Source organism: Oncorhynchus keta, chromosome 12 (assembly GCF_023373465.1).
Source record: "Oncorhynchus keta strain PuntledgeMale-10-30-2019 chromosome 12, Oket_V2, whole genome shotgun sequence".
NCBI classification, from domain to species: domain Eukaryota; kingdom Metazoa; phylum Chordata; class Actinopteri; order Salmoniformes; family Salmonidae; genus Oncorhynchus; species Oncorhynchus keta.
Genome location: NC_068432.1, coordinates 36,096,129 through 36,123,232, shown reverse-complemented (window position 1 = coordinate 36,123,232; position 27,104 = coordinate 36,096,129). Strand labels below are relative to the sequence as shown.

At 42.0% G+C, this 27,104-nt stretch overlaps 1 protein-coding gene across 3 annotated transcripts in view; it reads right to left on the bottom strand.

Annotated features, from left to right (window-relative positions):
• LOC118377591 (zinc finger protein GLIS3-like) overlaps nt 1-27,104 on the bottom strand; it is a 39,374-nt gene that overhangs the window by 1,546 nt on the left and 10,724 nt on the right. Inside the window, exons 4-9 of one of the 3 annotated variants that reach the window (XM_035764526.2) lie at nt 26,935-27,003; nt 20,989-21,150; nt 10,342-10,452; nt 9,673-9,814; nt 8,242-8,374; nt 614-780 (exon numbers count right to left, since the gene is read on the bottom strand). In XM_035764526.2, coding sequence (XP_035620419.1) covers nt 614-780; nt 8,242-8,374; nt 9,673-9,814; nt 10,342-10,452; nt 20,989-21,150; nt 26,935-27,003 — 784 coding nt within the window. The remainder of the gene's footprint in view (nt 1-613; nt 781-8,241; nt 8,375-9,672; nt 9,815-10,341; nt 10,453-20,988; nt 21,151-26,934; nt 27,004-27,104) is intronic. The other 2 variants (XM_035764528.2, XM_035764527.2) reach the window with 2 other exon arrangements.

The window sequence follows — 27,104 nt, the reverse complement described above, 5'->3', positions numbered from 1 at the left end:
TATCTTTCTCTAAATACGGTATAGATAAAAGTAATAACAGTTAGTTGAATTTCTATGAACCATTACAATCACTATGGTATCTTATTGAAGAACTATTATTCATCTGATATATAAAAACAACAGAAATGGTGCACAGCGTGCTTGTGTGAACACCTCGTCAACATTAAGTACTGCTGTCCAGTAGGAAAAAAGTGATATCTATTTTAAGCTATGATTGAGAGTGAAGCTGCTTCTTCTTTCCTACGTAGAAGAACATCAGCCACCAGCTGCACAACTGATAGAAATAAGCCAAGATCAACCTACAGAATGTCAAACCACCCACACAATTCTTTAATAAGACTTTTTCATAATAAAACAAACAATAACTCTCATTGCGGAGTATACGTTTCCCAGAGGAATTGTACCATTGTTTTCTTTCCCCCTTTCCCCTTTTTCCACAGTCAATAAGCGAAGTCCCTTTGTAGGTGCAGGTGTAATTCTATGAAGATCTCTGTGATGCATTATCGAATATCACTTTTGACATTCCAATGAAGGATATCGCTAACTCAGCACATTAACACGTAATAGATGCAGCGAACTTATGAGGTACCTGTAGTTAGTAGGTGTCATTTACCTGGGTGTTGGTCTGTGTTTACTACAGGAGTGTGACTGGGATGATTCAGGGGTGTGCTGGTCTTTGGGGATAAGACAGTAGGATGGTGAGTGTGAGAACTGGAGGGGCCAGGCAGTTGGTGTTGGTGGGACCCGGGGTTGAGTTGGTGGGTGGACCTATCAACAAACCTGAAATGTTTCAAATATATGAGTGAATATTAGGCTGTTAAAATGAGACATACAGTGAGCTACAAAAGTATTGGGACAGTCACGCATTTGTTGTTGTTTTGGCTCTGTACTCCAGCACTTTGAATTGGAAACAATACAATGACTATGAGGTTAAAGTGCAGACTGCCAGCTTTAATTTGAAGGTATTTTCATCCATATTGGGAGAACTGTTTAGAAATTAAAGCACTTTTGGTACATGGTCCCCCCTTTTTATTGGACCAAAAGCATTGGGACAAATTCACTTGTGTTTATTAAAGTAACACGTTAAGCATTTGGTCCCATATTCATAGAATGCAATGACAACATCAAGCTTGTGACTAAAATAATTGGTTGGATGCATCTTCTATTTGTTTTGGTTGTGTTTCAGATTATTTTGTTCCCAATATAAATTAATGGTAAATATTGTATGGTGTCATTTTGGAGTAACTTTTGTTGTAAATAAGAATATAACATGTTTCTAAACACTTCTACATTAATGTTGATGTTTCCATGATTAGCCTACAGATAATCTTGAATGAATCGTGAATAATGATGAGTGAGAAATTTAGACATACAAATATCATAGTCCCGGTAATCATGGCAACATCCACATTAATGTAGAAGTGTTTAGAAAAATATTATGTTCTTATTTACAACAAAAGTTACTCCAAAATGACACCATACATTATTTACCATTAATTTATATTGGGCACAAAATAATATGAAACACAACCAAAAGAAACAGCAAATGCATCCAACCAATTATTTTAGTGTGTCACTGTCCCAATACTTTTGGAGCTCACTATAATTTAATCTGCATACCGACTGCACAATATCATGATGCTGTTAATCCTACTCTCTGCCTCAAACCATTGAAAGCTCTTTTGGTCAAAAGACACACAATATCATGATGCCGTGAACTCCACTCTGCCTCAAACTACTGACAGCTACTTCGTAACTGAGGCATAGTAACATAGCACACTTCCCCGACTTTGAATAACCAATTTGAACTAAGCACAGATAGAAGTTTCTTATTTAGCAGACAGAATGTGAGAGAAATCTTAATGACCTGTTTGTTTTTTTGTTGTTGCCCAGACTGGAAAAAAAAATTATCCCCAAACTAAGCATCAGAAAGTAAGAGATAAGAAAATGCTTCAGAAGGCAAAACAATGAGTTGGTTGAATGCTTTTATTGTGTAGCTGTAAACCTTTTTCATTTTTTTACTGGCACCAGTGTAATTAAAATAATTGAGGTGTTTACAATGCAATTGATTAAGGGAATAACGATGAACAGGTTGAATGAGTGAATAACGAAATCACATAAAGGCAGTGAAGAAAATGTCAACAGGGATTTTACAATCGATTTAACATCTAGAAAGGTAATAACAGCAATTCTCTTCCCACAGCCTCTGAATGGTATTTTTCAGATTTTATGATTCACTTATTGAATTCCTGAGCCACTCAAGTTGGTGCCTATAGCTTCCACTAATGCAGGCCCTTGAGACCAATGACCAACGCTTTCAATGGCTGATTGTGTACCTAGAATCCTGTGGTGAATGCTGCGGCCTACCGCTGCTACCAGGACAATCAGTGTCAGTGAGAAGCCATGAGCATCTGGCTGCCCAAAACGACAGAAAACCCTCCTTCTCCCCGCCTTTGAAGTGCATGGACGAAGTTATGTTTTTTTGTGAGCTGAACAAGCAACAGTGTTGCTGGCCATTCCCAATCTGTAAAACCTCTTCTCAACAACTCTCTTCACAGCTCAGACGCAGCGTGCCACAAAAAGCCTATTGGAGTCTTTCACAATGGGAGAAAATTGTGCTTTATTTTAATCAGATTATTCTAACTATGAGGCTACTGCCATAAAGCCATAACAACCAATGTTTAAGTACTTATTTGTTGCAGATGAGAAAAAAATAGAGAAAAGGGGAGAGGCATTTGAATCAGTCATGGCTACAGGGACTGTGCCAATGGGAACTCAAAATGAATAGAAAATAGCAAGTCGCTTGCCCAACAGATGCAACTGGGCCTGCAGGTTCTCTTCACAGAAAGTAGATGTGAACACGTTTAAAAAACCAAACCACATTAACGGGATGGATGAGAAATATAACCATCTATTCACCATTGTCTGACACATTGTCAGAGAGTCGGACATTATGCAATCAGTGATGCCATTAAAACACATACAGTGGGGTAAAAAAGTATTTAGTCAGCCACCAATTGTGCAAGTTCTCCCACTTAAAAAGATGAGAGAGGCCTGTATATTTTCATCATAGGTACACTTCAACTATGACAGACAAAATGAGAAGAAAAAATCCAGAAAATCACATTGTAGGATTTTTAATGAATTTATTTGCAAATTATGGTGTAAAATAAGTATTTGGTCAATAACAAAAGTTTATCTCAATACTTTGTTATATACCCTTTGTTGGCAATGACAGAGGTCAAACGTCTTCAAAAGGTTTTCACACACTGTTGCTGGTGTTTTGGCCCATTACTCCATGCAGATCTCCTCTAGAGCAGTGATGTTTTGGGGCTGTTGCTGGGCAACACGGACTTTCAACTCCCTCCAAAGATTTTCTATGGGGTTGAGATCTGGAGACTGGCTAGGCCACTCCATGACCTTGAAATGCTTCTTACGAAGCCACTCCTTCGTTGCCCGGGCGGTGTGTTTGGGATCATTGTCATGCTGAAAGACCCAGCCACGTTTCATCTTCAATGCCCTTGCTGATGGAAGGAGGTTTTCACTCAAAATCTCACGATACATGGCCCCATTCATTCTTTCCTTTATACGGATCAGTCGTCCTGGTCCCTTTGCAGAAAAACAGCCCCAAAGCATGATGTTTCCACCCCTATGCTTCACAGTAGGTATGGTGTTCTTTGGATACAACTCAGCATTCTTTGTCCTCCAAACACAACGAGTTGAGTTTTTACCAAAAAGTTATATTTTGGTTTCATCTGACCATATGACATTCTCCCAATCTTCTTCTGGATCATGCAAATGCTCTCTAGCAAACTTCAGACGGGCCTGGATATGTATTGGCTTAAGCAGGGGGACACGTCTGCCACTGCAGGATTTGAGTCCCTGGCGGCGTAGTGTGTTACTGATGGTAGGCTTTGTTACTTTGGTCCCAGCTCTCTGCAGGTCATTCACTAGGTCCCCCCGTGTGGTTCTGGAATTTTTGCTCACCGTTCTTATGATCACTTTGACCCCACGGGGTGAGATCTTGCGTGGAGCCCCAGATCGAGGGAGATTATCAGTGGTCTTGTATGTCTTCCATTTCCTAATAATTGCTCCCACAGTTGATTTCTTCAAACCAAGCTGCTTACCTATTGCAGATTCAGCCTTCCCAGTCTGGTGCAGGTCTACAATTTTGTTTCTGGTGTCCTTTGACAGCTCTTTGGTCTTGGCCATAGTGGAGTTTGGAGTGTGACTGTTTGAGGTTGTGGACAGGTATCTTTTATACTGATAACAAGTTCAAACAGGTGCCATTAATACAGGTAACGAGTGGAGGACAGAGGAGCGTCTTAAAGTGATTTCTGTGAGAGCCAGACATCTTGCTTGTTTGTAGGTGACCAAATACTTATTTTCCACCATAATTTGCAAATATATTAATTAAAAATCCTACAATGTGATTTTCTGGAATTTATTTCTAATTTTGTTTACATTACATTTACATTTAAGTCATTTAGCAGACGCTCTTATCCAGAGCGACTTAAAAATTGGTGCATTCACCTTATGACATCCAGTGGAACAGTCACTTTACAATAGTGCATCTAAATCTTAAAAGGGGGGTGAGAAGGATTACTTATCCTATCCTAGGTATTCCTTAAAGAGGTGGGGTTTCAGGTGTCTCCGGAAGGTGGTGATTGACTCCGCTGTCCTGGCGTCGTGAGGGAGTTTGTTCCACCATTGGGGGGCCAGAGCAGTCTGTCATAGTTGAAGTGTACCTATCATTCAAATTACAGGCCTCTCTCATCTTTTTAAGTGGGAGAACTTGCACAATTGTGGCTGACTAAATACTTTTTTTGCCCCACTGTATCTGCCCGTCAATGTCTTAGACACACTGAGAAAAAATGTATCTGCCAGGAGCCATCAATAGAGTATGTTGAAGGGACTGTAGATTTCAACAGGACTAGGTAAGGTCTGTCACTATATAAAGATATAATTGTCCCCTGCAGAATACCAAGAACGCTGTTAATCGGTAAGGGGAAAGAGCAATGATGTATATAAAGCCTCGATTACTGAAGCTATGTATTGGTCAGTGAGAGGCTTTGAAGTCCCCTTAAGGAGCAGTAGAATGAATAGAATTCTACAGTATTTAAATAAAAATTTTCAAAGACAAAATTATACACTACATGACCAAAAGTATGTGAACACCTCCTTATCAAACATATCATTCCAAAATCATGGGCATTAATATGGAGTTAGCCCCCCTTTGCTGCCTAAACAGCCTCCACTCTTCTGGGAAGACTTTCCACTAGATGTTGGAACATTGCTGCGAGGACTTGCTTCCATTCAGCCACAATTGCATTAGTGAGGTTGGGTACTGATGTTGGACGATTAGGTCTGAATTGCAGTCGGCATTCCAATTTATCCCAAGGGTGTTTGATGGGGTTGAGGTCAGGTCTCTGTGCAGGCCAGTCAAGTTTTTCGAACACCGACAAACCTTTCTGTATGGGTCTCACTTTGTGCACGGGGGCATTGTCATGCTAAAACAGGAAAGGGCCTTCCCCAAACTGTTGGCACAAATTTGGAAGCACAGAATTTAGAATGTTGTATGCTGTAGCGTTAAGATTTCCCTTCACTGGAACTAAGGGGCCTAGCCCAAACCATGAAAAACACCCCCAGACCATTATTCCTCCTCCACCAAACTTTACAGTTTGCACTATGCATTGGGGTAGGTAGCATTCTCCTGGCATCCGCAAAACCCAGATTCGTCCATCAGACTGCCAGATGGTGATGTCAGGATTTGGCCACTAGATGCCCCCATTGTGCCTTTTGACCTTTTGTTTTCCCTTGATCCCCATTATTATTTGCACCTGTGCCTCGTTTCCCCTGATTGTATTTAAACCCTTTGTTTTCCTCTGTTCTTTGCTCTGTGTTTGTATGTTAGCACCCAGCCCTAGTACTCTGAGAACTCTTGTTGATCCCGGTGGACTCTCTTGTGGAATTCTGTTTTTTTTTTGTTCTTGTTTGTTTGTTTTTTGAGTATCTTTTGAGGCTTTTTGTGCTTTACCTTCCACCTTGTGGATTTACCTTTTTTGTCTTGGAGGATTACCTTTGTTCTTGTAGGATTCCTTTTGAGGTTGTGGAGTTACATGTTTTCCTGAAGAACTTCACTTTTTACTTCATTAAATACACCGTCTCAAGTACTGCTGTGTCTGCCTCATCTTCTGGGTTCTGCCGACTATTTGTGGCTCAGTTGGTTAAGTGACTGTTTCTCACTCCGGAGACCCGGGTTCGTAACCGGGTCCTGACAGGTGAAGCATGATTCATCACTCCAGAGAACATGTTTCCACTGCTCCAGACTCCAATGGCGGCAAGCTAAACACCACTCTAGCTGACGCTTGGCATTGTGCATGGTAATCTTAGGCTTATGTGTGGCTGCTCGGCCATGGAAACCCATTTCATGAAGCTCCTGATGAACAGTTCTTTGCTGAAGTTGCTTTCAGAGGCAGTTTGGAACTCGGTAGTGAGTGTTGCAATCGAGGAGAGATGATTTTTACACTCTACACACTTCAGCACTAGGCAGTCCTGTTCTGTGAGCTTGTGTGGCCTACAACTTTGCGGCTGAACCGTTGTTGCTCATAGAGGTTTTCACTTCACAATAACAGCATTTACAGTTGTCCAGGGCAGCTCTTGCAAGACAGACATTTTGCGAACTGATTTGTTGGAAAGGTGGCATCCTATGACGGTGCCACGTTGAAAGTCACTGAGCTCTTCAGTAAGGCCATTCTACTGCCAATGTTTGTCTATGGAAATTGCATGACTTTGTGCTCAATTTTACACACCTGTCAGCAACGGGTGTGGCTGAAATAGCCAAATCCACAAATTAAAAAGGGTGTCCACATACTTTTGTATATATAGTACATATATTTAAGTATTTTGTTGTTGTAGTGAGGACAGTAACAGAACATTCCAAAAAATTATACTAAGTTAAAAAAAACTTAATATATATGTTTTTATCTTTATGTTTATCTTACATAATATCATTTACAAGTATGCATTAAGGTGTCTGTAATAGAATAAACATGGCAAAAACAAATGTTGACATTAAAAATGCATTTCTACAGCTTCCAAAATCTTTTTTACACCGGCGGTGGTGCCAAGATACAGCTGCGAGGGCTTCAAAACAGCACCCCCTGTCAGTCATCTAGTGTATATATTAGATACTACTTGTTTGATATTACTGCACTGTTGGAGCCAGAAGCACAAGTATTTCGCTACACGCGCAATAACATCAACTAAACATGTGTATGTGACCAATAACATTCGATTTGATTTGATAAATCATTGGGAGTGAGACTGAAAGACCGTTCTTAAGGCAATGACTTCAGAACGTTCATTAGCCAGCACTTGTCATAACTGTGAAACACATGAAATGTAAGTTCTTCAAACTTTGCACAAGACCTGGAAAAATGACTGAATGCTCAGTCTCAAGGAAGGAACATTGAATGCAATTATAGACATCCTTGCATGACTCCTTCTCCTATATGTTTATTACAGTGGAGGCTGTTGGGGGGGAGAAAGGCTCATAACAACGTCTGGAATGGAGTAAATGGAATGGTATCAAAAATATGTTTTTCATGTGTTTGATACCATTCCAGTCACTCCGTTCCATCCATTAAATTCCATTCCAGTTATTATGAGCCGTCCTCCCCTCAGCAGCATCCACAGGTTTATTATAAATTGATTATTGCATTTATGGTGAGAATACGTCATTACAGCGATATAAATATGTGACTAAATATGACTATGATGAATGGTATCCACTTTTCTAGTTCAAGACTGTCTCTTACACTTTTTTACATTTAAAACAGAATTACAGTATATTAGGCACATATAGTTTTAAAATGGAAATGGTCTCACCATAAATGTCTTAGAAAATTATTTCCACATAACCACAACGGCAACATATACTAAGTGACAGAAGTCAGGGAAGTTTAGCATGGACCAGGTTGTGACAGCTGCCTATAAAAATTAATAATCTAACCATAGGAAAAACACAATTTTACGAATAATAATTGTTTATCCTAAATGCAAAAGTTCCCTCCCCATATAAATGTAAAACCGGCAACGACAATAAACAAACTCTAGAATTGCCTCATAGCTGAAAAAACATATGTGGTGAACTCAAATAGATGAGTTAAATAAAGGTTAAATAAAAAAATAAAAAGACTAGAAGACTAATAACAGTCTTTATGCTGTGTGGCTGTATACCTATAACTGTCCTGCTGGGGGCGCAGCAGAGGCAGGTGTGAGCTGTTTGAGGAGGGTTGGCCCTGTGGAACAGCTGGAGGGAAAGGGATGGATAGAGACACACAGTGGCTAGACTGCCCACTGGTCAGCAGATCTATCAAACACAGACAACAAAGGAGAGATATGGATACACCGAACAATGCTACACACAGCATTCGGCTATTTCAGCCACACCCGTTGCATAAGCCTCTAACTCAGACTCAAACTAAGGAGTATAAGAACATACACTTCATGACCAAAAGTATGTGGACACCTCGTCAAAAGTATGTGCTCGTCAAACATCTCATTCCAAAATCATGGGCATTAATATGGAGTTGGTTCCCCCCTTTGCTGCTATAACAGCCTCTATCTACTGTTCTGGGAAGGCTTTAGATGTTTGAACATTGCTGCGGGGACTTGCTTCCATTCAGCCACAAGAGCATTAGTGAGGTCGGACACTGACGTTGGGTGATTAGGCCTGGCTCGCAGTTGGCTTTCCAATTCATCCTAAAGGTGTTTGATGGGGTTGACGTCAGGGCTCTATGCAGGCCAGTCAAGTTCTTTCACACTGATCTCAACAAAACATTTCTGTATGGACCTCACTTTGTGCACGGGGGCATTGTCATGCTGAAACAGGGAAGGGCCTTCCCAAAACTGTTGAAAAATAGCCCCAGACCATTATTCCTCCTTCACCAAACGTTACAGTTACATCCGCAAAATCCAGGTTTGTCCGCCGGACTGCCAGATGGTGAAGCGTCACTCCAGAGAACGTGTTTCTACTGCTCCAGAGTTCAATGGGGGCGAGCTTTACACCCCTCAGTTCGACGCTTGGCATTGTGCATGGTGATCTTAGGCTTGTGTGCGGCTGCTTGGCCATGAAAACCCATTTCATGACGCTCCCAACGAACAGTTCTTCTTTGGAACTCGTAGTGATTGTTGCAACCGAGGACAGACGATTTATACATGCTACTCGCTTCAGCACTCTACGGTTCTGTTCTGTGAGATTGGATGGCCTACCACTTTGCAGCTGAGTAGTTGTTGACCTAGACTTTCCACTTCACAAACAGCATTTCCAGTTGACCCGGGGCAGCTCTAGCAGGGCAGAAATTAGACTAACTGACTTGTTGAAAGATGGCATCCTATGATGGTGCCACGTTGAAAGTCACTGAGCTCGTCAGTAAGGCCATTCTATTGCCAATGTTTGTCTATTGAGATTGCATGGCTGTGTGCTCAATTTTATACAGCTATCAACAACGGGTGTGGCTGAAAAAGACGAATACACTAATTTGAAGGGGTGTCCACATACTTCTTTATGTACAGTGTATGAAACCATGGCCTTCACATTCTAGTAAGGCTATATTTTCCAGAACTACTGTACTAAAGGCACCGTCAATGCATGTGAAAAATGCTTACCTGTGTAGAGATCTAGGGAAGGTATTGGTGATTGGCCCAGCTTGCTGTTAATCATGTCCAGAGGAGAGAGGCTGGGTAGCAGGGGTTGGATGGTTAGACAGTCCGTTAATGCCTCTTGGCTCATGTCAATAGATGACCTCAGCTTAAGACCAATCACATAGAAACAGATGTACAGAGATCAGCATAAATGCAAGCAGAGAATAAAGTAACTTGCTAATGAAAGAAGCTGTGAATGTGGGAGCGCGCATTTGTAAACTGTACTTTTTTAAAAATAGAAACAACTCACCTCCTGTGGCTGGTTGTACAGTATCTATGGTTACATAACCTTAACTCGAAGATAGAGTTAATGAGGATGATTTTTATCAACAGGAACTTTAATAGTCTGAGTATTACAACGCAGCAAAGCAAATCAACTAACTTGAGAAGATGTATACAATATTATGTGTAGGCATAGTGTATTGTACGAGTGAATGTGTTTGTGATACAACAGAAGTGTCCCCATCACGTACAGTAAAAGGGGAAACTAAGAGGCAGTGAAAGAGAGTGAGAGTGTGTCTAAAGAGTCTAAATAGACATTGAGACTGCAGTCACACTTTGACTGCAAAGTGTGATGGAGCTGATTATCAGGTATAACTGTTAAGAGCAGAGTCCAGGCAGCTCCAAACTGACCTTCTTCCTCAACTGCCTCTCTTTGGAGGAATGGGATTTGATGTGCTTGCGCAGGGAGCTTGGGTCAGTGTAGCGCTTTACACAACCAGGGATCTGACACGCGTACGGCTTCTGCACAAACACACAGACAGAAAATGTAAATTGTCACAAAACCAACAACTTTTGGCTTTCAATGTGTGTTTTCAAATCAAATCAAATGTTATTTGTCACATGTGCCGAATACAACAGGTGTAGTAGACCTTACAGTGAAATGCTGACTTATATGCCTTAACCACCAATGCAGTTCTAAGAAAAATAAGTGTCAAGTAAAAAATGGCTCAGTAAAAAATGTAAAATAACAAATAATTAAAGAGCAGCAGTAAAATAACAGTAGCAAGGCTATATAATGGTGTCATGTTCTGACTGTAGTTATTTTGTTATGTCTTTGTTTTAGTATGGTCAGTGCGTGAGTTGGGTGGGTTGTCTATGTTAGTTTTTCTATGATTTTGTATTTTTGTGTTTGGCCTGGTATGGTTCTCAATGAGAGGCAGCTGTCAATCGTTGTCCCTGATTGAGAACCATACCAGCCTGTTTTTCACCCTTGAGTTGTGGGTGATTGTTTTCTGTTTTGTGTCTACACCAGACAGGACTGTTTTTGTTTCGTTCATGCTCCTTTGTTATTTTGTTTAGTGTTCTCGTGATAATAAATTATCAACATGGACACTTACCACGCTGCGCATTGGTCTGATCTCTCCTACTCCTCCTCAGAGGAGGAAGAAGAAAATCGTAACAAATGGGGGTACCGGTACAGAGTCAATGTGCAGTGGCACTGGTTAGTCAAGGTATTTGAGGTAATATGTACACTACCGTTCAAAAGTTTTGGGTCACTTGGAAATGTCCTTGTTTTTGAAAGAAAAGCATAGTTTTTGTCCATTAAAATAACATCACATTGATCAGAGTTACAGTGTAGAAATTGTTAATGTTGACTATTGTAGCTGGAAACAGCCGATTTCTTTATGGAATATCTACATAGGCGTACAGAGGCCCATTATCAGCAACCATCACTCCTGTGTTCCAATGGCATGTTGTGTTAGCTAATCCAAGTTTATCAATTTAAAAGGCTGATTGATCATTAGAAAACCCTTTTGCAATTATGTTAGAATAGCTGAAAACTGTTGTTCTGATTAAAGAAGCAATAAAACTGGCCTTCTTCAGACTAGCGAGTATCTGGAGCATCAGCAACTCCCTTCACAGAACAGCGCAAACTGGCCCTAACCAGAATAAAAAGAGGAATGGGAGGCCCCGGTGCACAACTGAGCAAGAGGACAAGTACATTAGAGCATCTAGTTTGAGAAACAGATGCTTCACAAGCCCTCTACTGGCAACTTCATTGAATAGTCCCCTTAAAACACTCAGTGAAGTGGCAACTCTGGCATGCTGGCCTTCTAGGCAGAGTTCCTCTGTCCAGTGTCTGTTATTTTGCCCATCTTAATCTTTTCTTTTTATTGGCCAGTCTGAGGTATGGATTTTTCTTTGCAACTCTGCCTAGGTCAGCATCCTGGAGTCGCCTCTTCACTGTTGACGTTGACATTGGTGTTTTGCGGGTACTATTTAATGAAGCTGCCAGTTGAGGACTTGTGAGGAGTCTGTTTTTCAAACTAGACACTAATGTACTTGTCCTCTTGCTCAGTTGTGCACCAGGGCCTTCCACTCCTCTATATATTTTGATTACAGACAGTTTGAGCTGTTCAGTGAAGGGAGATCTTATTATTATCTTCAGTTTCTTGGCAATCTTTCGCATGGAATAGCATGGAATAACTTCTCAGAACAAGAATAGACTGATGAGTTTCAGAAGAAAGTTCTGTTGCTGGACATTTTGAGCCTGAAATCAAACCCACAAATGCTGATTTATTTATTTTGATTTATTTCATCTTTATTTAAACAGGTAGACAAGTTGAGAACAAGTTCTCATTTACAATTGCGACCTGGCCAAGATAAAGCAAAGCAGTTTGACACATACAACAACACAGAGTTACACAGGGAGTAAAACAAACATACAATCAATAATATAGTAGAAAAATAAGTATATATACAATGTGAGCAAATGAGGTGAGATAAGGGAGGTAAAGGGAAAAAAAGGCCATAGTGGCGAAGTAAATTCAATATAGCAAGTAAAACACTGGAATGGTACATTTGAGGTAGAATGTGCAAAGTAGAGATAGCAATAATGGGGTGCAAAGGAGCTAAATAAATAAATAAATACAGTAGGAGGAGAGGAAGTTGTTTTGGCTAAATTATAGATGGGCTATGTACAGGTGCAGTAATCTGTGAGCTGCTCTGACAGCTGGTGCTTAAAGCTAGTGAGTGAGATAAGTGTTTCCAGTTTCAGAGATTTTTGTAGTTCCTTCCAGTCATTGGCAGCAGGGAACTGGAAGGAGAGGCGGCCAAAGGAAGAATTGGTTTGGGGGTGACCAGAGAGATATACTGTACCTGCTGGAGCGCGTGCTACAGGTGGGTGCTGCTATGGTGACCAGCGAGCTGAGATAAGGGGGGACTTTACCAAGCAAGGTCTTGTAGATAACCTGGAGCCAGTGGGTTTGGCGATGAGTATGAAGCGAGGGCCAGCCAACGAGAGCGTACAGGTCGCAGTGGTGGGTAGTATATGGTGACATGGCTTTGGTGACAAAGCGGATGGCACTGTGATAGACTGCATCCAATTTATTGAGTAGGGTATTGGAGGCTATGTTGTAAATGACATCGCCGAAGTCGAGGATCGGTAGGATGGTCAGTTTTACAAGGGTATGTTTGGCAGCATGAGTGAAGGATGCTTTGTTGCGAAATAGGAAGCCAATTCTAGATTTAACTTTGGATTGGAGATGTTTGATGTGAGTCTGGAAGGAGAGTTTACAGTCTAACCAGACACCTAGGTATTTGTAGTTGTCCACATATTCTAAGTCAGAACCGTCCAGAGTAGTGATGTTGGACAGGCGGGCAGGTGCAGGCAGCGATCGGTTGAAGAGCATGCATTTAGTTTTACTTGTATTTAAGAGAAATTGGAGGCCACGGAAGGAGAGTTGTATGGCATTGAAGCTCATCTGGAGGGTTGTTAACACAGTGTCCAAAGAAGGGCCAGAAGTATACAGAATAGTGCCGTCTGCGTAGAGGTGGATCAGAGACTCACCAACAGCAAGAGTGACATCATTGATGTATACAGAGAAGAGAGTCGGTCTAAGAATTGAACCCTGTGGCACCCCCATAGAGACTGCCAGAGGCCTGGACAACAGGCCCTCCGATTTGACACACTGAACTCTATCAGAGAAGTAGTTGATGAAGGCGAGGCAATCATTTGAGAAACCAAGGCTGTCGAGTTTGCCGATGAGGATATGGTGATTGATAGAGTCGAAAGCCCTGGCCAGGTCAATGAAGATGGCTGCACAGTATTGTATCTTATCAATGGCAGTTAAGATATCGTTTAGGACCTTGAGCGTGGCTGAGGTGCACCCATGACCAGCTCTGGAACCAGATTGCATAGCGTAGAAGGTATGGTGGGATTCGAAATGGTCGGTAATCTGTTTGTTGACTTGGCTTTCGAAGACCTTAGAAAGGCAGGGTAAAATAGATATAGGTCTGTAGCAGTTTGGGTCAAGAGTGTCCCCCCCTTTGAAGAGGGGGATGACCGCAGCTGCTTTCCAATCTTTGGGAATCTCAGACGACACGAAAGAGAGGTTGAACAGGCTAGGGATTGCAACAATTTCGGCAGATCATTTTAGAAAGAAAGGGCCCAGATTGTCTAGCCCGTCTGAGTTGTAGGGGTCCAGATTTTGCAGCTCTCTCAGAACATCAGCTGACTGGATTTGGGAGAAGGAGAAATGGGGAAGGCTTGGGCGAGTTACTGTGGGGGGTGTAGTGCTGTTGACCAAAAAATGCTTATTGAAAATCTCAATTATAGTGGATTTATCGGTGGTGACAGTGTTTCCTATCCTCAGTGCAGTGGGCAGCTGGGAGGAGGTGTTCTTATTCTCCATGGACTTTAGTGTCCCATAACCTTTTTGAGTTTGTGTTGCAGGAAGCAAATTTCTGCTTGAAAAAGCTAGCCTTGGCTTTTCTAACTGCCTGTGTATATTGGTTTCTAGCTTCCCTGAAAAGTTGCATATCACGGGGGCTGTTCGATGCTAATGCAGAATGCCATAGGATGTTTTTGTGTTGGTTAAGGGCAGTCAGGTCTGGAGAGAACCATCCTCTACTGACGGGATGAGATCAATATCCTTCCAGGATACCCCGGCCAGGTCGATTATAAAGGCCTGCTCGCTGAAGTGTTTCAGGGAGCTTTTGACAGTGATGAGTGGAGGTTGTTTGACCGCTGACCCATTACGGATGCAGGCAATGAGGCAGTGATCGCTGAGATCTTTGTTGAAAACAGCAGAGGTGTATTTAGAGGGCAAGTTGGTTAGGATGACAACCATATGAGGGTGCCCGTGTTTACGGCTTTGGGGTGGTACCTGGTAGGTTCATTGATAATTTGTGTGAGATTGAGGGCATCAAGCTTAGATTGTAGGATGGCTGGGGTTTTAAGCATGTTCCAGTTTAGGTCACCTAGCAGCACAATTCTGAAGATAGATGGGGGGCAATCAGTTCACATATGGTGTCCAGAGCACAGCTCAGGGAAAGATTTTGTGTGTATATATCTCTGTGCTCCGTTATGTTAGTCTGCCTTTTTAATTAGTTTGTAGCTGTACATTAACTGATTTGGTTAATAGCTGGCGGCAAAGGTGAGAGACTTGTTTTTAGAGAGGTGGATTTTTAAAAGTAGAAGTTAAAATTGTTTGGGCACAGACAAGGATAGTAGGACATAACTCTGCAGGCTATCTTTGCAGTAGATTGCAACACCGCCCCCTTTGGCCGATCTATCTGGTCTGAAAATGTTGTAGTTAGGGATGGAAATTTCTGAATTTTTGAAATTGTCTAAATCCTAAGCCAGGATTCAGACACAGCTAGAACATCCGGGTTGGCAGAGTGTGCTAAAGCTGTGAATAGAACAAACATACGGAGGAGGCTTCTCGTGTTAACATGCATGAAACCAAAGCTATTACGGTTACAGAGGTCATCAAAAGAGAGTGCCTGGGGAATAGGAGTGGCGCTAGGCACTGCAGGGCCTGGATTCACCTCTACATCACCAGAGGAACAGAGGAGGAGTAAAATAAGGGTATGGCTAAAAGCAATAAGAATTGGTTGTCTAGAACGTCCGGAACGGAGCGTAAAAGAAGGTTTATGGGGGCGATAAAATAGCTTCAAGGTATAATGTACAGACAAGGGTATGGTAGGATGTGAATACAGTGGAGGTAAACCTAGATATTGAGTGATGATGAGAGAGATATTGTCTCTAGAAACATAATTGAAACCTGGTGATGTCATCGCATGTGTGGGTGGTGGAACTGAAAGGTTGGATAAGGTATAATGAGCAGGGCTCGACAGTGAAATAAGCCAATAAACACTAACCAGAACAGCAATGGACAAGGCAAATTGACATTAAGGAGAGGCATGCTTAGTCAAGTGATCATAAGGGTCCAGTGAGTAGTGAGGTTGGTTGGGGTAACGGCGATTCAGACAGCTAGCCAGGCCATCGGTGTCACGTCCTGACCGTAGTTCCTTTTTTATGTCTCTGTTTTAGTTTGGTCAGGGCGTGAGTTGGGGTGGGCATTCTGTTTTGTTCTTGTGTTTATATTTCTATGTGTTTGGCCTGGTATGGTTCACAATCAGAGGCAGCTGTCAATCATTGTCTCTGATTGAGAACCATACTTAGGTAGCCTGTTTTCCCACTCTTGTTTGTGGGTGGTTATTTTCCGTTTCAGTGTTTTCACCATACAGGACTGTTTCGGTTTTCCTTTATTCTCTTGTTCGGTTGCATTCAGTGTTCAGTTTATTAAAGGTATCATGAACATGTACCACGCTGCACTTTGGTCTACTCCTTCTTCCACCAACGAAAAGCGTTACAATTGGTAGAAAGCTAGCATAGGATGCAGGTCTGTTTTTAGTCACCTCGTGCCTTTCCGCCGGTAGATTAGTGGGGTTCCGTGTGGTAGAAGGGATCAATCTATCAAAAATAGATATAGTTATAGTGACCGAAGAAAAATTGTCCGATAGACCTATTCAGATAGCAGCCGATAAGACAGCTAACGATTAGCGGGCCGCAGATGGGCGTTCAGGTATCGTCGCAACGGAGGGGCCAGCTAGCTGCGAGATTCAGGTGTAAATGTCCAGAGCTTGTGTTGAAATCCGGGGATATGGAGAGAAAAATAGCTTTTCGAGCTAAAGGATAGCTGATGACCACAAACCGTGGTCAGCTGAATACTAACGTTAGCCAGTAAACTGGCTAGCTTCTGGGTAGCTTCTGGCTTTAATATTATTTTAACGGACAAACAAATGTGCTTTTCTATCAAAAACAAGGACATTTCTAACTGACCCCAAACTTTTGAACAGTAATGTACATGTAGGAAGAGTTAAAGTGACTATGCATGGATAATAAACAGGGAGTAAGAGCAGCGTAAAAGAGGGGGCAATGCAAATCATCTGGGTAGCCATTTGATTAGCTGTTCAGGAGTCTTATCTTTGACAATTTTAAGGGCATTCCTCTGACATTGCAAGCTATTGAGGTCCTGGATGGCAGGAAGCTTGGACCCGTGATGTACTGGGCCGTACGCACAACCCTCTGTAGTGCCTTTGTAATATACAGTTGAAGTCGGAAGTTTACATACAACTTAGACAAATACATTTAAACTCAAGTTTTTCACAATTTCTGACTTTTAATCCTAGTAAAAATTCACTGGTAAGTTAGGATCACCACTTTATTTTAAGAATGTGAAATGTCAGAATAATAGTAGGAAGAATTATTTATTTCAGCTTTTATTTCTTTCATCACATTTCCAGCGGATCAGAAGTTTACATACACTCAATTAGTATTTGGTAGCATTGCCTTTAAATTGTTTAACTTGGGTCAAACATTTTGGGTAGCCTTCCACAAGCTTCCCACAATAAGTTTAGTGAATTTTGGCCCATTCCTCCTGACAGAGCTAGTGTAACTGAGTCAGGTTTGTAGGCCTCCTTGCTCGCACACGCTTCTTCAGTTCTGCCCACATATTTTCTTCAGGATTGAGGTCAGGGCTTTGTGATGGTCACTCCAATACCTTGACTTTGTTGTCCTTAAGCCATTTTGCCACAACTTTGGAAGTATGCTTGGGGTCATTGTCCATTTGGAAGACCCATTTGCTACCAAGCTTTAACTGATGTCTTGAGATGTTGCTGCAATATATCCACATAGTTTTCGTTTCCTCATGATGCCATCTATTTTGTGAAGTGCACCAGTCCCTCCTGCAGCAAAGCACCCCCACAACATGATGCTGCCAATATCGTGCTTCACGGTTAAGATGGTGTTCTTCGGCTTGCAAGCATCCTCCTTTTTCCTCCAAACATAACAATGGTCATTATGACCAAACAGTCCTATTTATGTTTCATCAGACCAGAGGACATTTCTCCAAAAAAGTATGATCTTTGTCCCCATGTGCAGTTGCAAACGGCAGTCCGGATTTTTTATGGCAGTTTTGGAGCAGTGGCTTCTCCCTTGCTGAGCCGCCTTTCAGGTTATGTCGATATAGGACTCATTTTACTGTGGATATAGATACTTTTGTACCTGTTTCCTCCAGCATCTTCACAAGGTCCTTTGCTGTTGTTCTGGGATTTATTTGCACTTTTCGCACCAAAGCATGTTCATCTTTAGGAGACAAACCCCCTCTCCTTCCTGAGCAGTATGACGGCTGCGTGGTCGCATGGTGTTTATACTTGCGTACTATTGTTTGTACAGATGAACGTGGTACCTTCAGGCATTTGAAAATTGCTCCCAAGGATGAACCAGACTTGTTGAGGTCTACAATTTGTTTTCTGAGGTCTGGCTGATTTCATTTGATTTAATATCTCTAATACCAATCTAATACCAATATCTCTACCTGTACATGCCCATCTGATCATTTATCACTCCAGTGTTAATCTGCAAAATTGTATTATTCGCCTACCTCCTCATGCCTTTTGCACACATTGTATATAGACTGCCCATTTTTTTCTACTGTGTTATTGACTTGCTAATTGTTTACTCCATGTGTAACTCTGTGTTGTCTGTTCACACTGCTATGCTTTATCTTGGCCAGGTCGCAGTTGCAAATGAGAACTTGTTCTCAACTAGCCTACCTGGTTAAATAAAGGTGAAATAAAAAAATAAAATAAATTTTCCCACGATGCCAAGCAAAGAGGCACTGAGTTTGAAGCTAGGCCTTGCAATACATTCACAGGTACACTTCCAATTGACTCAAATCAATTAGCCTGTCAGAAGCATTTAAAGCCATGACATCATTTTCTAGAAATTTCCAAGCTGTTTAAAGGCACAGTCAACTTCGTGTTTGTAAACTTCTGAACCACCGGAATTGTGATAGTGAATTATAAGTGAAATAATCTGTCTGTAAACAATTGTTGGAAAAATTACTTGTGTCATGCACAAAGTATTTGTTTGTTAACAAGACATTTGTGGAGTGGTTGAAAAATTAGTTTTAATGACTCCAACCTATGTAAACTTCAACTGTAAATCTTTTGATTTAACAAGGCAAGTCAGTTAATTAAGAACAAATTCTTATTTACAATGACAGCCAGATGTGACTCAGGCTGGATTTGAACCAGGGACTGTTGACTCCTCTTGCACTGAGATGCAGTGCCTTAGACCGCTGCACCACTCGGGAGCCTTGTGGTGGGAGGCCGAAAGGTTGCCATACCAAGCAGTGATGCAACCATGCTCGTGATTGTGCAGCAATATAACTTTTTAAAGTTCTGAGGACCCATGACAAGTCTTTTCAGTCCCCTGAGGGGAAATAGGCTTTGTCGTGGCCGCTTCATGACTGTCTTGGTGTGTTTGGACCATGATAGTTTGTTGGTGATGTGGACACCAAGGAACTTGAAGCTCTCAACCTGCTCCACTACAGCCATGTCAATGAGAATGGGGGTGTGCTCGTTCTTCCTTTTCCTGTAGTACACAATTTTCTCCTTTGTTTTGATCACGTTGAGGGAGTGGTTGTCATCCTGGCACCATACGGCCAGGTCTCTGACCTCCTCCCTATAGGCTGTCTCATCGTTGTCGGTGATCAGGCCTACCTCTGTTGTGTCATCGGCAAACTTAATGATGGTGTTGGAGTCGTGCCTGGCCATGTAGTCATGAGTGAACAGGGAGTACAGGAGGGGACTGAGCACGCACCCCTGGGGGCCCCCGTGTTGAGGATGAGCGTGGCGGATGTGTTGTTACCTACCCTTACCACCTGGGGGCAGCCCGTTAAAAATTCCAGGATCCAGTTGCAGAGGGAGGCATTTAGTCCCAGAGTCCTTAGCTTAGTGATGAGCTTTGTGGGCACTATGGTGTTAAACCCTGAGCTGTAGTCAATGAATTGAATTCTCATATAGTTGTCCCTTTTGTCAAGGTGGGAAAGAGCAGTGTGGAGTGCAATAGAGATTGCATCATCTGTGGATCTGTTGGGGCGGTATGCAAATTGGAGTGAGTCTAGGGTTTCTGGGATAATGGTGTTGATGTGACCCATGACCAGCCTTTCAAAGCACTTCATGCTGATGTGAGTGCTACAGGTCGGTAGTCATTTAGACAGGTTACCTTAGGGCTCTTGGGCACAAAGACCAAGGTGGTCTGTTTGAAACATGTTGGTATAAAAGACTCAGTCAGGGACAGGTTGAAAATGTCAGTGAAGACACTTGCCAGTTGGTCCGCGCATGCTCCGAGTACACGTCCTGGTTATCCGTCCTGGCCCTGCAACCTTGTGAATGTTGACCTGTTTAAAGGTATTACTCACATCAGCTACGGAGAGCGAGATCACACAATGTTTGATGGTTTATCTGAGTGATTTCTTATAAGCTTCCGGGTTAGAGTCCCGATCCTTGAAAGCGACAGCTCTAACCTTTAGCTCAGTGCGCAAGTTGTCTGTAATCCGTGGCTTCTGGCTGGGGTATGTACGTATGTAATTCATGCAAATTAATGACTTAAAAATCATACAATGTCATTTTCTGGATTTTTGTTTTAGATTCCGTCTCTCACAATTGAAGTGTACCTATGATAAAAAATTACAGACCTCTACATGCTTTGTAAGTAGGGAAAACCTGCAAAATCGGCAGTGTATCAAATACTTGTTCTCCCCACTGTATGTGGTCGTAGTTAATCTATTTTGTTATCCAATGATAACAACGTTGGCTGATAGGACTGATGCTAAAGGCAGATTACCCTCTCGCCATCGGATCCTTACAAGGCAACACGACCTACATCCCCGATATCGCTGTCTCTTTCTCCTGCGAATGACGGGGATGAGGGTCTTGTCGGGTGTCTGAAGTAAGTCCTTTATATCCGACTTGTTAAAGAAAAAATCTTCTTCCAGTACGAGGTGAGTAAGCGCTGTCCTTATATCTAGAAGCTCTTTTCGGTCATAAGAGATGGTGGCAGAAACATTATGTACAAAATAAGTTGCGAAAAAACACACACAATAACACAATTGGTTAGGAGACCGTAAAACGGCAGCCATCTCCTCCGGCGCCATTGTCCCACCATATGTGTGTCTGTCTGAGTTATGCCACTCAACTCACCGTGTCCAGGTGTGTGCGCTGATGCTTGGCTCGGTCACTGGAGTTGCTGAAGGCTTTGTGACAGCCGGGGTGCTGGCATATATAAGGCTTCTCTCCAGTGTGGCTGCGCAGGTGGATCTTCATGTTCTCCAGCCGAGAGAAAGCCTTCTGACAGCCCTCAAACTGCAACCACACACATAGGGCACAGGGACAGGAGTGATAGTGTACAATTAGTATACCTATCATGAAACTATACTGTACATCGTGGGCCACAAATCAATAGTTCAGGCTATCTGGGATACTTGGGATGTCCCAACTCTGACAATACCCCATTGAAATTGACATTTAAAATGGTTAGGGTTAGGTTATGGTTAGGGTAGGGGTTAAGGTTAGGGTTTAGGGTACGGACAACCCAAGGATTGCAGATAGCACTAACCACAAAACAATATCCGGGAAAAAACAACACGGACAAACACTATATAAGAGGTGAGGTTGTCAATGTAACCAGCAGGGTTCAGTATCTGTGTGTAAACAGACCTCAATGTCTGTAAAAACGTTCTTGTCTCTAGGGTCTCGTAGGAGCTACATGACAGAGTAACTCATTGTAGAAAAATGCTACCACCAACAGGTAGAAGGGCTAAGGTAGAGAGGTTTGTTCCTTGCCAAAATAAATTGCTCCCTGCCCAGGTCTACTGCACTCGCTGTCACAAGCTATGAGATACAGTAGTAGTGTAGTTAACTCAAGTCAGCAGAACTGAATAGCTCTCCTTTGTGCAGTACTACCCACCTCACTGCAATGACTTCACCCTCAAAACATGTGAATCATCACAGTTTCTTACTGTAAGCCAAGCCTAGCACTTTGCGCTCTCTGCGGTCATGGTGCTTGGAATGTTCTTACTTCAGCATCACAGAGTAAAGTCATGGAACCGTGACCCATTTTATTATTGTTCCTCCAGGACTGGATTCCTTGCATAGCTATACCTCTCCCTCAGTCTGAACTGACTAAATGCAGTTCCTTTAATATTTGACTCATCGCATTCGTATGGGACATATTTCCCATTCCTTTAATTAATGTAATAACATAGCGCTAACTTCAAACTTTATTTCTCTTCTGAACTCTATCTGAATCAACATTGCTGGTATCTTCTTGTAGGACAGTATCTTCATGAAATTCACATATCTAACGTATAGTACAGGCTAAACACTACTAAACCTACTCCAGAGACACTACACTCACAAATGTTCTCTCTCGAAGTTGGAAAACAGCAGGCACAAACATACACCCTGCAGAGCAAAACCACAACCACCAGCAGAGTACTGTCATTATGCCAAAACTAAATTCCAGTAAAGCCATTATGACTCCGTCTGATGGGAACCATATGTTCTTAATGTCAAAGGAATGGAGTAAAGGATATATTTTATAAGCCTTAAGTCAAGAGGAATCGAGGGATGCGGATATGCCTGAGAATTCTATTAGTGCTCAACCGTCTATTAGGGATAGAAAATTGATTCTGCATGACTGTATCATAGTAAATGTGTGAATTTGGGGGTATTTACAACAGCATTTTAATGCTTACAGATGGAGTCTCCCATGCAACGATGACGATCTCTCTCCTTGTGGGTGTTTACCATGCCCTGCATGTCTGGGGACATGACCTAACAGCCGTTGTGTATTACAAAAGTGGAGAAAGCCAGTCTTACACAAGTCTTCTTCACACACAGCAGGATATTCTGTCCAAATGTTGTCTAATACAGTGACATCCTAGGAAAGTACCCCATGACCAGACACTCAAAACAACTGTGTACAGAAAGGGATCAGCATCGGACCATTCAGACCGGCTAGCATAAGAAAAACACAGGCCACGGAGAATGAGCAGGATAAATAGTCATTCAACCTGGGGATGGGGAAGAAACTAAGAACTAGCATCACACAACTATACTGCCAGGAGCCCAGCAGTGCCCCCCCCCCCTCTAATAAAGCTAACAGTCCCCTTTTAGCTGCTTTGAGAGACAGAGGGTCTGAATAGAAAGCAACATGGCTCCTCGGTGGAGCTAAATGCCACAGCCAGCCTCCTGACAGCCTATGCCCTGGGGAGCAATGACCCGCCCACATCGTGCCAGCAGAGTGAGTCTAGCGCCCACAGTAGTGCCTTAGCCTCTCTCCACTCTCTTGACATCTCCCCTCTCACATCTCCACTCTCACATCTCCACCCTCTCTCACATCTCCATCCTCTCTCATCTCCACCCTCTCTCTCACATCTCCACTCTCTCTTCTCTCTCTCACATCTCAACTTTCTCACTTCTCCTCACTTACTTCTTCTCGCTGTTCTCTCTCACATCTCACATCTTCACATGGCGTTTTTCATACTCTTATCTACAGCTCAACTCCCATTCTTATCCTCTTCAGACTCTCATGTCTCACTTCACTCTCACATATCATCTCTTCATTCTCAGTCAAATTATCCTCTTGTCTGCTATCATCTTCTTTAAATGTAAAAGTTTAGTGCATGAGATTTTTAGGTCTTAAAAGTAACTTTCCAGTGAAAATCTCACTTTTAAAAAGTTAATATTCTGTTAACTCATACCCAAATAATGTTGACTCATCCTACACTCATATTTGTGGCCAAAGCATGAATTGGAGAAAAAACACTTAAAAAACCCAACCTCAAATGTGTGTCTCAAACAGACCGTTTAAAAAATCCTTTCTATTTCCACATAGAACACAATGTCATGATGGCTCATTGGTTGAGATGTCCAATCAGTGGTCTACTCGTGTAAATATTTTTACTGACTGGTCTACACCCACACCATTCTGTTGTTGGGATACACCCACACCGTTCAAACACAGAAAAATCTTCAATTTTTACATACTCAATTGCAATTGTTGGGAAGAAAAACAATTTCACTCATATTGTAATTAATTTTAGGTCATATTTCATAGAACTCCGGAAACACTGGACAGTTACTTTAAAACAAGAGCTAAAAACAGAAACTTGAGAAGAAGCTGGGTTGTTGAAATACTTTGAAGTCTGAATCGTTTTTTTTTTGGTGCCAAGTTATTTCCCTCCTTGCGGTTGTAGAGATGCCGCTAAAAATCTTGGCAAACCAGAAATCTCACCAGGCCTGCATTCTGTGGTGGTGTGGGCAGAACTAGAATTTCAAGCTGTCCATTGTAAGTGGATTAACACAGAACTACTGGGGTTTCAGTCTGAATGTCTTATTTCAACTGAACAACTGATATACTTAAATGCACACTGTGATTACACAAGTGAACCTATTACTCATTTGAACCTGGTGCAGAATAGAACACCCAACACCAATAAAATGTACAATCAGATTTTTTACAGAATGAAAGGGAAATGGCATATGAATGAAGGCCTTTTTTTGGTTAACCGTAAGTGACATACTTTGAGGCCCAATCAATCAAAACGGGTAACTCCATATATACACCAGTCAACATATCGAGAGCTTGGAATGATAATCCACTGGCAACACACTAGTTGAATCAATATTGTTTCCAAGTAATTTCGATGAAATTACATTAAACCAACGTGGAATAGACGTTGAATTGATATCTGTGCCCAGTGGGAAGGGTTTATCTGCATTTTTGCCAAAACTGAGTTATTGACACAGACTTGTTCCTTACAATGTTCTCTACCTATACAATATTCTAAATACCCCAATTCATGTTGTTAAGTTAAAAATAATACAAGAATTGGGGTAGATTTATAGGACTACTGTTTGCAACCCTATTCCTGTCAATCATTCCTCACAATAAGCCAGAGCGTAAATCTTGAACAATTGGCTGGCATGGCATCTAAGACCTGGTTCTCTCTCTCTGTGAGAGGCTCTGTTGTCTAAGTCTGGATCTTGTCAGGATCCTGACTTTGATTGCTTAGACTGTTTTTGTTCAATAATTCTTGGTTTTCTGACTGTTTTTGTCAATAATGTACTGACCATCTTCTACTTTTTTTCAGTAGGACTTTTTTATCTTATGCTGCCGAGTCAAACCTGGGATGATGGGATGGTGTACAATGGATACAAATGTATGATCTTAATTTGAGCCAGTTTGCTACAGTAGGAAAATAATCCTGAAGCAACAGGAAATGTGAATTATTATGTGGATTTTAATTTTTGTAGGGGTTGATACATTTTTCGTAAGCTTTTTTAAACCTCAAATACATCGAAAGTTCTCCAGCAACAGGGTGATAAATGTAAGATTCTACCCATAATAACACACAGTTATAGTAACAGTATTCCACTTTTCATGTAGTCTAATTTTGGCTAGCCTAACCACTGATCAAGCAACATTATGGACTAAATGTTGAAATCCTGTTGCTGCAGAATTACTTTGTTGCGACAATACGGGTCAAATGAAGATCCTACGTCTGTACGTACAAAATGGCACTCTATTCACTAAATAGGGAATAAGGCACCATTTCTGACACATCCAATGTCTATTCTGTTTTTGGGTAGGGGGTCAGATTACATGGTACACAGACCCATCCGACTGGTTAGCACTAATATTTTATTTTACCAGGTAAGTTGACTGAGAACACATTCTCATTTACAGCAACGACCTGGGAAATAGTTACAGGGGAGAGGAGGGGGATGAATGTGTCCCTAATCACTGCCCTGGGGGGATTGGAATATTTTTTAGACCAGAGGAAAGAGTGCCTCCTACTGGCCCTCCAACACCACTTCCAGCAGCATCTGGTCTCCCATCCAGGACCAACCCTGCTTAGCTTCAGAAGCAAGCCAGCAGTGGGATGCAGTGTTTTGTGAGTGTTTTGGAGCGAAAGGTCGACCACAGGTATGCATCCAGTTAATAATTGACTAACCAAGAAGCGGCGAAACAAGACAAGGAATGAAAATGGTTGGTCTATTCCTCATCTGAACCTCAAGTATGTTCCCAGTGGGGTTGAGAGTGTGGGGTATCTCTACAATCATCCAGACTGTGATCTTGAGAATGAGTGTGATATTCTCTCCTTGGAAACCTAGTTAACTCTACTCATCCAGCTCGATGATCCTAAAACAGAGCCCAAGCTCATTACTGCAACTAATGTGCATAGATGTTTTGCCGCTATGGCTCCTGAAGTATACCTTTAACTGCATTTACAACACAGTAGGGCTAGGACGATTAACTGAAAATTAACGACACCAATCACTTATCGCAGGCATTTTGCTGATATCGTTCAATGCAATAAGTAGCCTATACTAGAGAAATGTAAATACGTTTGAAATAAGTTTGCTAATATGGGTGATTGTACTAGAATTGATGGCAACAACCATAAAACTAGTCATAGTAGTTCAAAGGATAATGCATATTAATGTTATAAATGTATTGTTATATCATTATCGCATCAATTCAGGTAATTTAGGGCAAAATATGGATTTTAGTCCATATCGCCCAGCTCTAATATACAGTGTAGTACAACTCATCTGTCAACCGATAGAGACTAGTGAAGAGAACCAAAACGTGGCACATTTAAGAAAACCACCAGCAGCAGCACTAGGCCTGGGAGCACCTGTCTCGGGGGAATCCAGCCAATTCCCTCATCAGAACCAGGTCCAAGGATACATGGCTTTCAGATTAACTCCATTCAACTGTCTCTCTGCTTGGCCATATAACCAGACCGATCAGAACCGGGCCAGGGGGCATCACCTTCACAGAACCCCAGCCAAGTATGTACCTGACTTGGCACTAATAAGTCTTATTGGCTACTGACAGGCCTGGTAGAGCAAGAGAGCAGGAGGCTTACTGACTGGTACCCTGCCAGATATTAAGCACTGCACTGTCTTTGTGCTGATTTAATAACTACAACTCTCATGTCAATTTTCACAGAGCTGGCTAATTAGCCCATGGCAACAGTTAAAAGGAGAAAGACCAAATTTCTGACCCCAACCTTTAGCCTTCAAATGTACATCAGAGCACACAAAGGCATTAAAGAGGTACAACATGCGTACTTCAAGATGTCTATTTCCCTGGCTGGTTGACTCACAGTAGACAGGAGAGACAGTCAGGAAGGGAACCCCCTGTAACACACTTATGGAAAAAAGGATGTTAACCATTATGCATAAGGGGGATGGTATGTAAAGCTGAGGTAAAATTGGGTTCAGGTAAAGCCAATGGATTC